We start from the raw sequence: 15181 nt of genomic DNA on the forward strand, positions 1-15181 counted from the left end.
TTTTTCTGGCTGCCTGATTTGTATTTATAGCCACCATGTGTGACTGTGAGTGAATTAGACACTTACTCACATATATTTTGGGCCTGCAAATCCTACCAGAAGAAGCAGCAGCACTGGCTCCCACTGTCTTATGGTGCTTTGCTTTGCCCCTCCCATCAGCTGTCCCTCCCTCCTGCCTATGCACAAGCAACTCTGGGACTGGTAGTTCTTGATATGATAGACCATGTCAGAGAGAGGAGCACAAATCTCTCTGTCTCTCAGTCTCAAACGACAAGTCTTAGTTTTACTGCACAAGCACACACACTCTCTACTCTAGAGAAGGGCCTGGGCTGGGCCAGCAGGCCCAGCAACTCACTGTTCAGAATGTTGCTTGAGGCTGCTCTAACACTGCTTCTGACTGGCTCCAGCAAATCTCACAAGATCTGGACAATAGATACATAGATACAGGGAAATAAATTTCTATAAATATCCTCAGGCATGATCTACAATTTAGCCTCAATTTTTTCCTCATGGTAATGGGGGTTGCAACCTGGGCCAGGCCCCCCAGGGCCTCTGGGCCCCAGTAAAGTGTACCCTGTGGGGGCCCTGGTCATAAGTGTTCTGTCCTGTGATGAGGAGGGGAGTTTGGGGGCTTCACCCCATGAGAAGCAACTGCCAGGGCTTGAGGCTTGGGGCTTCTGCCCCAGGGGAGATGCCTGCCAGGGCTTGGGGTTTCCACTGAAGCCCCAAACACTGGCAGGCCCCTCCCACAAGGTAGAAACCCCTGAGACCCCCTTCCCATCACAGGGCAGAATCCCCGAGACTTGCCCCCCCAGGCTGCTAGGTAGAGAATGGGGGGGGGGGGACATGGGGAGCTCCGTGCGTGGCCCTTGAGCTGTCAAAGAGCTGCATGTGGCTTGTGAGCCATGGTTTGGCCACCTCTATCCTACTTAGTGCAGGAGCAGTCTTCTCCAGGTAAAATGATTGTGGTAAGCTCCATAAATGGATCCTCACTGAGTTTTCCTGCTCATGAGATACTTTCTATGGGTTTTACCGCAGGAGGGAGTGACCTAGCCCAGTGTCAGATGCTGATTGCCGTCATCTCATCCAGAGACTCAAGCCAGTGGGGGGCAGAAGCAGCCAAAGCAGGGACTGCTTCACTGGGGGCAGGAAGAGGGAAATGGGGCCCAGCTGGAGCCATCCCTCCCCTATGGACCCATTCTAGACCCAGAACTGTGCAGGGGCAACTCCCCCAAATCGGGGAGACTGGGACTCAGGTGGTGTCTCTCCTATCCCTGCCTTGTGGGGTCAGGAGAAAGCTGCAAAGAGGAGCCAGTCAAAGACTCCATCTGGTAGGGACAGAAGCAGCCAAAATGGGGGTCTTTTGATCCTTTGGAGAACTTTCTGCAGTTTTGAGTGGACTTCCTTTGCCCTGTGCTGAATGGCTGTTTGCTCCAACCCTCTGCCTTCCCCACCCCACACAGTCTTTTCTTTCCAGCATCACTCATCTTACCTCCTCCTCCCCCTTCCCTGTCCCCCACATGCCCTTTCCCTTCAGAGTCCCCTCTCCCTCTCCTTTAAGATTATCCATTCCTAACTAGCCCCTCCCCTCAAAAAGTCATGGAACCACCATGACATTTGCTGCAATCACATTTTTCACTCTGCTTTTGTATTCTAACCCTTCTCCCTTCCTGTGTGCCTGTCTTGTCTATTTAATTTGTAATCTGTTCAGGGTGCGGACTCACTTTTTGTTCTGTGTGCAGTGCCTAGCACAATGGTCTCCTAGGTGGTATGGTAATACAAATAAATAATACTAATAATCTTCTACAGCAGGTAGTAGAGTTGGCTGTTAGGATAGTCATCCTTTGTAGAGGATTAATTGCAAGTCACATGAGTCTGTGTTTCTGTGTTTTTCAGATTTAAAGGTAATCTTTGGTTATATCTGAGCCTTAGTGAGAAGACTGTGGGTACAAATCCCTATGCTTTTGCATAAAATAGTTGAGACCAGCAATACCAGGTGTTAGTCCAAAAGTACTACCATAAACTGACAACTGATTTTGTGTGGTCTTTAGAAAACAAACCCCTAGGGGTTGTCCGTATTCACTTTGGTGCTTCTGATTGCTAATCTTTGCTTTTGTGATTTTTACAATAGCACTCCTATATGTGTGGACCTACCTGGGTCACTCCATCTTAGTACCAAGTATCTCTACATCGGAGGAGGCTGCTGCACCAGACATTGCACCTAAGGGATGGAATATATTTTTCTCTGTTATGACCTTTGTTTCAACAAATTCCAGTAAAATCTGCATTTGTGACCAAGAAGATTAAAATGACTTTTAGACTGGACTGTGTGCCCTTTTGAAGACCCATTGGGACCAATGCAGATGTGTTGGGTCAGATGCTATTTGGAGCATGGAAGGATTAGGAAAAGCCACACAAGCATAGTGAAACTGACATAGGTCACTCTTTATGATTTCAGCTCAGATCTTATGGGAAACCCTCTATCTGACCAGTAAAGACATAAGAAGGCCAGAATATTTACTATTGCATAATTAATCATCCCGGATGGGAGTGTTATTTATAAAATAAAGAGAGAGATAAAATTAAGCACTTTATTTAGACTTGATCATATTTACCTAATCAACAGGATACATCAAGAAAAGACAAATTACATATTCAGTAGTTGTTTGTGGTGTTGTTGTAGCCATGTTGGTCCCAGTTATGAGAGAGACAAGGTGAGTGAAGTAGTATATTTTATTAAACCAACGTCTGTTGGTGGAAAATATAATCTTTTGAGCTTCAGAGACTTGGAGAAGAACTCTGTGTAGTTCACAAGCTTGTTCCTCCCACCAACATAAGTTGGTCCAATGAAAGGTATTACCTTAACTGCATTGTTCCTCTCATATTAAATAGTAAATAAGGCAGACCTATGAATCCCTAATCATGTCTCTTTGTCCTCATCTCATTCTCTTTTCCTCTCTCTCATTCCCTGACTATTTATCCACTCTAAAGCTACTTGTAACAAGGCAACCTATGTAATGGGGCTACATGACCTTAGTTTCAAACTATATAGAAATCTATTATATTCTTGTTGCAGAAATATATCCAAGTAACCTGGGTTTCATCTCAAGAAAATCCTTTAAAAAATAGGGGACATTTATTGCTCTTACAGTTTTACAAAATCTATTATGAAAAAGGGCATGCAAGCAGACTGATTAAAGCAAAAATCACCATGTGATTTCTGTTTTTAAACAAGTATAGGGATCCTAAAAATCCTTTTTAAAGTGCAATTTCCCTTACAGGATAAAATGGAATTAGAATATTGCCAATAAATTGTGTGAGAGACTTTATCAGTCTGTGCATTGATAGTCTGTGCATGCAGGATAAGAACATTGACTGCCTGCTAATCTATTCCCAGATGGAGGTGGATGCAGACGAGAAGCGCCATCGCACGCGCTCCAAAGGTGTTCGAGGTACGTCTCTTGCTTCAGTAAATCACTCAAGGCCCCCACTCAGGGTGACCTTCATCCTCCAGAATCTCTTTGCACGATTCATTCTGACCCTTGCTTTTACACAACCTTTTTGGTAATTTTCTGTAGAAGAAGGGTACTTGTAATAGATGATAAATTTTTATATATTTTCAATCTCTCTGCAGTTCCCGTGGAACCAGCCATACAAGAGCTGTTCAGGTTAGTGCTCTGAGTGTAAAATGTATCCCCATTAGCAATTTAGAAAATTCATGCCTTTTAATGGGTATAATGCACTTTCTAGTTCATTGGTGGTTTGCTCATGCCCTGCTGCACTGATGAAATTAATTCCCCTGAGACTTGCTAATAAAAAGCATCCCCTCTTTTTTCCCTTCAGTTATTTGATTTCTCTCTTTCTGTCTTTGTTGCCCTCCATCTCTGTAATATCTACTCTCTGCTTTTAGTATAATCTTCCTGCAGCATACCAGCATCTATATAATTAATTCTTTCCTTTTTGCAGCTGTCCTACTCCTGGCTGTGATGGCAGTGGTCATGTTAGTGGCAAATATGCAAGACACAGAAGGTAATATCTGTAATTTTATGTAACTCAGTGAAGAGATTTGATAAACAAGATATCTGACTTGACCTTGCTAATGACCCAACCAATGATAAAAATTAGGGATTGGATATTCTAGAAGCCATTCAGTTTCATACATTTTTTCTTTTCCTCTTTCTTTTTTTCTAACTAATTTCTATCTTTTTATATATATAATTTGTTATGTTTCTCAAAACATTTAAAATTTCTATCACACTTAAGCACAATATAAATTAAAAACTAAAACAATCCAAATGAGGACAAGTCCCAAACTCTCTTAGCAAACTTACCACAATTCTATATGTACCCTTATCATGTAGGTGATAACCTTGAATGTCTTGCAAAATCTATAACATTGTTTTGCTGAGAACACTTTTGTCTGCTTCCTGTCTTCTCTCAGTTTTTGTATGCAGTTCTGTAGATCATGTTTGGCAAATTAAAATTTGACCTTATTGACATTTTGGTGCCAGCATGACTTCCATCATTTAATGTAGTTCATAACTGGAACAAACACGTATGCTTTTGAGCACAGAGAGCTCAATGATGAGGTTAGATTCAAAGGGCAAAGTCTAGGACAGATCCTTGATAATAAGACTTGGAAATTCAGATAATTAACTATAGCCATAAATACTGTTACTTCAGTTCCTAAACTATGAGTGGAGAGATCTCCAGAAGGAGAAGGTGTTTAGCTATTTATTGCTAATAATACGTCAGGGCAGGATTGCATTATATATACCTGTTTCTGAAAGTCATTTAGAATTTAATCTTTATATTGCTATATTTGCAATATAAATGTTCAAAATAATATGTGGGACATGCAGATAAACAACTTTAGTTTTTTATGCACTTTGTTCAAGCATTTCTTGTACAACATTGTGAAAATGTACCCTTTACTAACTAACCTTTTGAAATAAATCAGTTTTTCTTATACATGCAGTACATTTTATTTAACTGGTTTCATATGACAACCAATGTATAAGAGAAAATGGCTGACATTTTGGCCATCTCTCTACTGAGCCTGGAACAAGTGCTTTAATCTAATACGAAATTTTTCTAAACTTTTGTAATTTTTTCATTATTGATTATTTAAAATAGTATTGTTTTCAGGTTTTAAAGAAACTATTGTGATTTAAAAAATAAACATTTCATGCCAATTTCAGCGGCTATTTTGTAATAAATACATATGTCCACTTAAACTGAAATAGCAACTAATTTCATCATTGAACCAAAGGTGTGAAGTAGATGTATAAATCTATTCTATTATCTTATGTACATCTAGTTTCTTTTCAAAGACTTGTAAGTTTTGGAGTTAAATCCACACAAATATTAAAATTAATGCAAAAAAGTGATAAACACGCTGTAAAAATTCTTTTAAATGCTGTTTTAAAGGAAAAGTTAACCATTTTGATTTTCTTTATTTAGCATATTCAAATTTCTCGCCCTAATCCTGCTGTCTTCCAGTTATATCAAAGATTTGGGTAATTTAGCAGAAATATTAAAAATCACTTTCCTTAAGACTATTTAGGACTTCCAGTTTCAAAGCATATTATTTCTTTTGTTCATTTTTTTCATTTAACTACAAGTCTCATCAGTGATTAATGAATGACACCATATCCTATTTTTCTTCAGAAATTCCATGAGCAAATAGTTAAATAATAAAGTTATAATGTGCTCCACAGGAAATGAAGGATACAAAATTTAACTGGGTGCACTTAATTGCCTTTCATGCGATTTGGATGCAGTTTTCAAAAGCATGATTCCTGAAACCAAACTAAGGAAACAATTTCCAAATGAAATTTGGTTTGAACAGTCACAGCAGTCTCTTCTGAATTGCTGTACCTTTGCTCTGTGTGTGTGTACTATAATCCTTTTTTAGATGGAAAGAACAGGGAATAGCTGTAAAGCTGGATAAGATTAGGTACAGTTTTGAGATTTTAATTCTGGATTTTGCTTCCTTGACATGATTCTGGTGTGTCAATACATGAACAGACTGAATCTCAGAGCTGCTAATTAAATGAAATTTTGGGGAGGACTTACAAAGCAGAAAAATTGGAAACGTATCAAAAACTCTTTTTTCTATTTGCTAAAAAATGTCTTTTTTTTTTTTTTTTTTTTTTTGACATCCAGACTGTCAATCCACTACTCAGATTATATTCAACTAGCAGATCTCTTATTAATTTGATTAGGAAGCCTGTTTTTTGTTGGGATTCACAACATAGTTTTTGGTTTGGAAAAGATCAGTTTTATTCTATCAAATCTTATCAATAAATGATTGAAATAATTTTGAAAATATTGTTCTTGTTTTTTAAAAAAAGCCCTCCTAATCTTGGTTGTTATCCAGGTAGGGGTTGAAGAAAGGGAGAAGGGTGAGAAAAAAACATTTTATGTAAAAGAAAATCAAACAGTCTTAAAAATTCCTTGTGTTCAAGAGATTTGTATATCTCAAGTGAAACCTAACTCAATTTCATTTAGCCTTACATAGTGGAGTTTAATGAGGTTATGACCTTTCCATTCACAAATAACAGACCAGCTCATTATTATGAATGAAAGATATTTGCTTCAGCTAGGAAATAGATTAATAGTTCTACAGCATTTTGTGATTTTTTTTTCCTTCCTGTGATCTCTTGAATTCTTGGGGATTTCAGAACTTTTTCCCTTAACAAATGACCTGTGACATAATTTTATCCAGCTAATACAACTATGGCTTCACATGGTGCCCATCACTCTGATATATTTAATTTAAATCCACAAAGTAAATACATTCAAATGTAAGACAAATCTTTGGGCTGACATTGTTTTGGTGGGAATATACCAAGGTGGAAGGTAAAGCAGTGTTTACAGCTTTAGTTTTTCTGGGTTTAAATTCCTCAGGGTGTTTTATCCCCCTGGTTTTCGTTTAATACTAATAAAAAATAACCCCAGTCCCTACAAATCCAGGCTCCTATCCTGCAATTGTGTCACCATTGGGGGATCCTTGTATCTGTGTGAATAAATGGGGCTTGGTACAGTCAGAGGGATTCCTCTGCCTGAATCAAATTGTTGCATTGGGGCCAATTCTGAAATTGACCTAATAAATGGTAACAGTTGATTGTGCTGATTCATGCAAATATGTTATTTTTATGAGTCACTGGGCTAAATTCTACTCCGAAATTATACATGCAGCATGACTGCATGAGAGGCTATACCTGTGTAACTTAGAGCAGAATTCACTCATCTTGTTATTATTTATATAACAGTAACAGCTAAAAATCCCAAACAAGATTTGGGCCCTGTTGTGCCAGAAACCATACACAATAAAAGGCAATTCCTACCTTGAAGAGTTTATAGTCTGAGACCCTGGTACTGTAAAGACTTATGCATATGTTTAACTCTAAGTATCATTGAAGCCGCTGACACTACTCACAGTGCATAAAGTTGAACATGTGCATAAACCTTTGCAGTATCAGACCCTACAAAGCAACAGGACAGACAATGAGTGGGAGGGGAATCAGAGACATAGAGAGTTGAAGTGACTTGCCTAAGGTCACACGGTAAGTCAGTAGCAGAGCTAGGAATAAAACCCAAGTCTCCTGAGACCCAGTCCAGAGTCACTGGTCCATGTTGCCTGGATTGCTTACTTGGCACAGTATTTACTTGATGGCCTTCAGGTCTACTTTGGACTGTTGTTTAACCATGCATGCTAATTAGATACTTTGAAAAATTATTAATTATTGTTTGATATAATAGTGACTTTAAAGGAGTGCTTATGGGTCCTGATTCTGCAAACACTTTTGCATGTGAGTAGTTCAACTGAGTACAATAAGACTACTCACAATGGTAAAATAATTCGTGTGTTTGCATGACTGGCTCTTTGCCTTTGTAAGCTAAATACCTGAAGACATCCCTGGGTTCAATCCTGCTTCCAGTAAGCTTAATGGGAATTTTACCATTGATTTTAATAGCAGCAGGATCTGGCCCTTTTATATACAATAATAAATTAAAAGGCATAAGTCCAAATTCTTCTCTTAGTTATGCAGGCACATCTCCTATCGTTCCACCTGTATGACTGAGAGCAAATTGTGGCCTCTGTTATTTCTCCAGGAGATGTGAATGGCAGCTTTGGAAGTATGAAAGCCTACTGTGTTGCTATGCATTTAGAATTTGTATTAAAATGCATATTATTTATGCAATAGATGGATATGGTCTATCATGTAAATACGTATTTAGACACATCATAAAACTCTAACTAGATTCCATTAAAAAAGACTAAGTTCGAGGAATGGCCTATTTTAAAACCTCCATAACATGGTTCTTTAATTCCACCCCCCCTCCTCGAATAACAGAAGCACTTGGGTTCTATTATGGACTGATCACTTGCCAAATACTACATGCTTCAAAATGAAAGCCATTTTTAACAAATATGAGCATAAAACAACCTTAAACTGGTGGAGTAGTATTTATATATATATATATAACTGAAACCAGCAGAAACCATTGTATGGGACACTGGTAAGGGGGGGAAAACATTCCTAGTCTAAGACCATGCAAATTAAGTTTCAGTGCAGAGTGAATTTTTGAGCTTGATTCATAAATACTTCAGATTTAAAATGGAAATATTGATGGGTCCCTAACTGTAGTACTGTGTTGCAGTTTGATTGCTGAAAAAGGAGCATGTGGCTGACATAGAAGAACAAACCTTAACATTTCATCCAGACAAGTATCCTGCGTTTTCTTTGTCAAGTTCATATTAGAAGTATACTTACACCTCCCCGCCCCTTTTTTTCTCCATGTAATATTAACGCAGCCTTTTGCAGAAGCAAATAAGTATCACAAAAGTGGGAAGGGGACACAAATAATATTTGGATCTATAATATATTACTCATTACCAACTCTATAAAAGTATTTTGCTTTGTGACTTCCTACCAAAGTGTTATTTGATATTAACCTGTTTTATTGCCTCTGTATACTGTCTCTATTCCTTAGCATCTATGAAATTAGAGTCTCGCTGTGATCATTTTAATTTTTGAAGGATTAGATCTGTTACTTGACATAGAAATTTTTTTTTAAAATATATATATATACCTTACAATTAGCAATGCTCTCTAGATTTAAAAAAAAATCACACTATTATTGTTTTGGTATTATATACTCTGTTTTAGTCCTGCCCATTTTAGAACAGACTGAAAAAAATAATTCAAACTCCAAACTTGAAAATTAAAAGACTCAAATATCTCTCTATTAGAAAATTATTGAATTTTCTCTGGCTTGTTTTGCCATATTTCTTATTCAATTTTTTTCATTTCATATACCTTTTCACCCACCAGTTTGATTGCCATGGCTGCAGCCGTGGGTGAATAATTGCCTGTCTTCACAGGAGCATGTTCTGGAGCTAAAGTCGAGTGCTTGCTTCCTGATGTATGCCTCATTTGGATTCTGCCGACAGCCTAGGGGCTGTATTATTCATGCCTTGACAGATAGCACTCACTAAAAGCATTGGAACAGAGCCAGGTACTGGCAGAGAGATAGTGGAGCATTGCAACTTGCAACTGAGAGGAGCATCTATAATACAAAAAAAGAGAAATCCTCATACCTCCCTTTTACTGGTTTCACTTTGATGGAAAATTCATTTGCATCAAAATAATATAAACTAAAAATAAATACATTTTTTTTCTAAACCACGCATGAAAGTTTAACACAATTTTCCACATTTAATTGCAAAGCTGATTTTAATTAGTAAGGCCCTGCATGTGAAAAATGAAGATTCACTTGGGTGAGTGTAACACATTGCAGTGCCTGCTGAATGCTCTAATTAATGTATGGCTGCTGTACAACAGGGTGCACTGTGGGATATTTATGAAAAATTCTGTGCACGCAGCCATCTATCTGTATTTTAGTTCTTGAATCCACAAGAATAAATAACTTCCCCCCCTTTATTCTTTATGAGACATCATTGTGCATGCCATCACTCCATCCATAAACTTTATGGCATGCCTGTCCTTTTTACCATTTGTCAATGATATCATAAATCAGAAGTCAGGACATACATATTTTAATGTTAATTTGATAGCAGAGCATGCTTGCACAGTGTGCAAAAATCGAGGTCCATTGATGCATTTGTGTAAAGTATAAAAGCCTAAGCACAGAACAGTGAGGTCTTTCTTATTTTTACGCCACTGTGAAAAATCCCAGTGAATGCTGGAAATAAAGACAAATTGTATCTTCGTTTCTCTCTAAGCTAATAGCCAACTTTTATTATACTATTACAATAATGATAAAATGAACAACTGGATGTTTTCCTAAGGAAAAACTGTACATCGGCACTGAGTAAACTGTGCCTTTCTATTTTATTTAGTGATATATTTGCTAAATATTTTGTTAAATTTGTGGTAAATGACAAGAACTATACTTTAAAAATATTTTATATAATGTGTAATTCATTACTCAGGGATTTTTAAATATGTTTTAATAAACAGAACCAGTACTTTGTTAAATCCAGTTAAATATTTTCTTCAGCTAATTTTCAGTTGTAAATGAAAGAGCACAGGGATTTTCAAAAGGAACACTTCAAACAACAAATAAATGTACTGACAGGGAATTCATAATGTATTAGAGATCTGTATTGGCTGCTGTCTGGATTCAGCAATATACACTTTCTCTAAATTGTTGATTAACGATTAAAAAGGTATGAACTTGGGTCTGAAACATTAACAAAATGTACCCCAGAAATCAGTATGTGGTTCTGCATGCTGGTGGCTATTATCTAGGGCTTACTACACAAAGGAACTACAGTTCAATTCCTCCTACCACCATCTGGGATGGGAATAGCAATCTCAGTAGAGAACAAGTTTCAGGATCTTGATGTGCCAGGAGTAGTAGCTTAATAAAGGAGAGAAAATTCAAAGGCAGGCTATCAGAGGGTGCTGACCCATCTGTGCAGTGACAACAAACAGCAGATTTGGGAGTAGGATCTGCAATAAGTCCCTGGGCTGGTACAGTGTGTGTTATTGAGATGATATGCTCATTTTCTTTCAAATGGCAGGTGCCGGGCATATTTCTCATTCAGCACTTCACTTGCAGCCACAGTATCTGCCGTGGATAGGTCTGTGTGGAGGTGTTGCTGTCAGACACTGAATAAATGAGGACTGAGAGGAGAGTAAGGACAGGGAATAAAAGAAAGAACATACTGTAATACTGGGGAAATAATTTCCCCAAGAGGCCACTGCAAGGAAATTCATTTTGGAATGGCTGGTCTGGTAGCGTGGTTGAAAGTATAATGTGCTCTTACGATAGAAATAGATGGTTTGAGGGTAAATTTAAAGTAGAGGGTTTCTACTTCTCAAACTGGCGGAGAAAAAGTGCCACAGGGGTGATTCTTACAGGTTGGGCAAGGCATTCCATTTCCATGTGCCTCACTTTCCCTATCTGTAAAAGGGAAATAATGACACTTATTCTCCTTTGGAAAAATGTTCTGAGATGTATGTATAACAAACACTATATAAGAAATTATTATTATGTACTATACTTCCAATTTTGTCTCTAGTATTTACCTACTTATACATAAATAACTAAAGGCCTGATCCCGTGCCTATTGAAGTCAATGAGAGTCTGTTCTTTAACTTAATTGGGCTTTGGATCAAGCTCTCTACCTGGAGGATTAGGCAGAATTCAAATGATTTATAATGAAGGGTGAATTTATATTTAGAAGTGACTGAATTTTTCCTAATTTGGATATATAGAACTACTACTAAGTCTCCGCTTTGTACTAAAGCCTTATTATAATTACTGAGGTTTAGTAAGCTAGGAATATCTGACACCTCACTATTCAATACTGTGCATTTTAATAACAACTTTATTATGGATGTTGGTGTTGTGTAAAGTTAGTCTTGATACATATGCACTGTTTGTAACTGCATGTCTTTCCAAAGAGTTGCATATATACTCTTGCCAAAGTATGAATGAAGGTGAATGTCTTGGAAGAATTTTTTTCATGGACGATACTGAATTCTTGTGAGTCATAGCATCATAGAAATCAGTGTTCTATATTCCCTTAATTCATTCTTATAGCCAGTTGGAATCCCAGTTCACTTCTTAGTGAAATGCATAAGACCTGTGGCAGAAGTGTGAGAGAAGAAAGTAGCAGGGAAGACAGGAAATTAAGAATTTTGTTGTTATATGTCTTTCTCCCATGCTGATCACTATAGTATCTGACATCTGTATAGTATCTGATCTGAGAACAGAAGCCAGGAGACCTGACTCTCAGTTCCCCCTAATCTTACTGATAGACCATACTACTAGACAAAAGCAAATGGGGGGGGTACAGGGAGAAATGAAAGAGAAGAGAAGGGAAGGGAATAGGTAAAGAAGTAGAGGAGTAAAACAAAGGCTGTAAGGAATAAGAGGATAAAGAATAGGTTTTTCTTTAAAAACAAAACAAACAAAAGAACCCAGTATGATGTTTCTTTAAAACCTTTTATTGAAGTTCTTCAATAAATTGAGACAGCCCTTCCACAGACATCACTTCTGATTAGGAGCTCGTATGAAGTGCTGCTTCTAGCGGTGTCAGTTTAGGACAATGGAGGGATTGGTTGATTTAGAGCCATCTTCAATGACAATAATAAAATCCAGTGCTGAACCAAATGCCAAGTGGATAGGCAGTTCATGAAGAGCTGATTTGGCACTGTACAACTGAAGGGCACGATCCCATAAGCAACTGAGTAACTTTAGCCAGATGAGTAGTCACATTGGGTTAGCTAGTTTCCTGGTTGCCCAACTGATCCTGCACTCACCTCTCTCTCATACTGTATTGGCCAACTGTTGTACAGTATTATAAAAGATCTAATACAGTACTCAGTGATAGTACTATTGGGACTGAAGTTAGTTGTGTGTATTTGAAGGACCAGGTCCTAAATCAATTCTGTGCAATATATTTTGTATATTTTGTAATACAGTAAAGCATATTTTGCCAGTACAGGATATGCAGTCATTGTTTAGATTTTTAAGCTCTTTGGGACAAGGACTGTTTTTTGTTCTGTATTTGTACAACATCTAGCATCATGGTCCTTGTTCATGATAGCATCGTAGGTGCTACAGTAATATGAATAATAAATACATAATTCTCACCAGTTTGTTCCTAGTGCTGTTGCTAGTTTCAGGTCTGCAGGTATTGGCACAGTTTTCAACACTATTAGTAAATGTATTTAAAATACTCATTGGGTGGGGTGTGGGAAACTAATGCTGTTTCTCTATCTGGGTACTTGCAAGATCGTGTGAAGGGAATCCACCAGTTATATTTATCTACCTATCTAGGTAAAATCAAGAATTAATTTTATCCTCACAACACCTCTGTCAGGTAGGGAAACATTATCCCCATTTTATAGGTACAGATATGACTTAGTGAGAGATGTGGAAAAAGCTCAAATACTCAATGCTTCTTTTGCCTCTGTCTTCAAAGACAAGGTCAGCTCCCAAACTCGGCAGCACAGCATGGAGAGGAGGTGAGCAGCCCTCAGTGGTAAAAGAACAGGTTCAGGACTATTTAGAAAATCTGGAAATGCACAAATCCATAGGGCCAGATGCAATGCATCCAAAGGTGTTGAGGGAGTTGGCTGATGTGATTGCAGAGCCATTGGCTGTTATCTTTGAAAACTCATGGGGATTGGGGGAGGTCCTGGACAATTAGAAAAAGGCAAATATAGTGTCCATCTTTAAAAAAGGGAAAAAGGTGGATCCAGGGAACTATAGACCAGTCAGCCTCACCTCAGTCCCTGGAAAAATCATGGAGCTGGTCCTCAAGGAATCCATTTTGAAGCATGTGGAGGAGAGGAAGGTGATCAGGAACAGTCAACACGGATTCACCAAGGGAAAGTCATACCTGACTTGATTGCTTTCTATGATGAGATAACTGGATCTGTGAAAGTGGGAAAAGCACTGGTTGTGACTTTAGCAAAGCTTTTGATACAGTCTCCCACAGTATTCTTGCCAGCAAGTTAAAGAAGTGTGGGTTGGATAAATGGACTATAAGATGGATAGAAAGCTGGCTAGATCATCGGACTCAACGGGCAGTGATCAACAGCTTGATGTCTAGTTGGAAGCTAGTATCAAGCGGAGTGCCCCAGGGTTCAGGGCAGGGGCTGGTTTTGTTCAACATCTTGATTAATGATCTGGATAATGGGGTGGATTGTACCGTCAGCAAGTTCGCCAATGACACTAAGCTGAGGGGACTGATAGATACGCTGGAGGATAGGAATAGGATACAGAGTGACCTAGACAAATTATAGGAGTGGGCCAAAGGAATCTGATGACAAAAACAAGTGCAGAATCCTTCATTTAGGATGGAAGAATCCCATGCACTGCTACTGACTAAGCAGCAGTTCTGCAGAAAAGGACCTGCGGATTACAGTGGACAAAAAGCCGGGTATGAGCCAACAGTGTGCCCTTGTTGCCAAGAAGGCTAACAGCATTTTGGGCTGCATTAATAGACGCAATGCAGCAGCTTGGGGAAAGTGATTATTCCCCTCTATTCAGCACTGGTGAGGCCCCATCTGGAGTATTGTGTGCAGTTTGGGCCCCCCACTACAGAAAGGATGTGGACAAATTGGAGAGTCCAGAGGAGGAGAATTAAATGATTAGGGGATTTGGGCATACGATTTATGAGGAGAGGCTGAGGGAACTGGGTTTATTTAATCTGCAGAAGAGAAGAGTGAGGAGGGATCTGACAGCATCCTTCAACTACCTGAAGGGGGTTCCACAGAAGATGGAGTTAGGCTGTTCTCAGTGGTGGCAGAAGACAAAACAATGAGCAATGGTCTCAAGTTGCAGTTGAGGAGGTCTAGATTGGATATTAGGAAAATCTTTTTCACTAGGAGGATGGTGAAGCACTGGAATGGGTTACCAAGGGAGATAGTGGAATCTCCATCAGGTTTTTAAGGCCTGGCTTGACAAAGCCCTGGCTGAGATGATTTAGTTGGGGTTGGTCCTGCTTTGAGCAGGGGTTGGGCTAGATGACCTCCTGAGTTCCCTTCCATCTCTAATCTTCTATGATTCGCCCATCACCGTACAGGAAATTTGTCTGAGCTAAAAATTGAATCTTTGTCTCCTGAATCCCAGTCCGGTGCCTTGTGCCCTAGGCCATCCTTCCTACTCGTTTATTAAAAATGTGTTC

The 15181-nt window shown here is 38.7% G+C and overlaps 1 protein-coding gene across 1 annotated transcript in view; it reads left to right on the forward strand.

Moving 5' to 3' along the window:
- Positions 1-15181, forward strand: part of MYT1L (myelin transcription factor 1 like) — a 352194-nt gene that overhangs the window by 204157 nt on the left and 132856 nt on the right. The window contains exons 4-6 of the mRNA XM_067544884.1: positions 3398-3452; positions 3635-3668; positions 3967-4029. Of these exons, the coding sequence (XP_067400985.1) occupies positions 3398-3452; positions 3635-3668; positions 3967-4029 (152 nt within the window). The remainder of the gene's footprint in view (positions 1-3397; positions 3453-3634; positions 3669-3966; positions 4030-15181) is intronic.

Source organism: Emydura macquarii, unplaced genomic scaffold, assembly GCF_026122565.2.
Source record: "Emydura macquarii macquarii isolate MOO-44397 ecotype Brisbane River unplaced genomic scaffold, CSIRO-AGI_Emac_v2 contig_1027, whole genome shotgun sequence".
NCBI lineage: Eukaryota > Metazoa > Chordata > Testudines > Chelidae > Emydura > Emydura macquarii.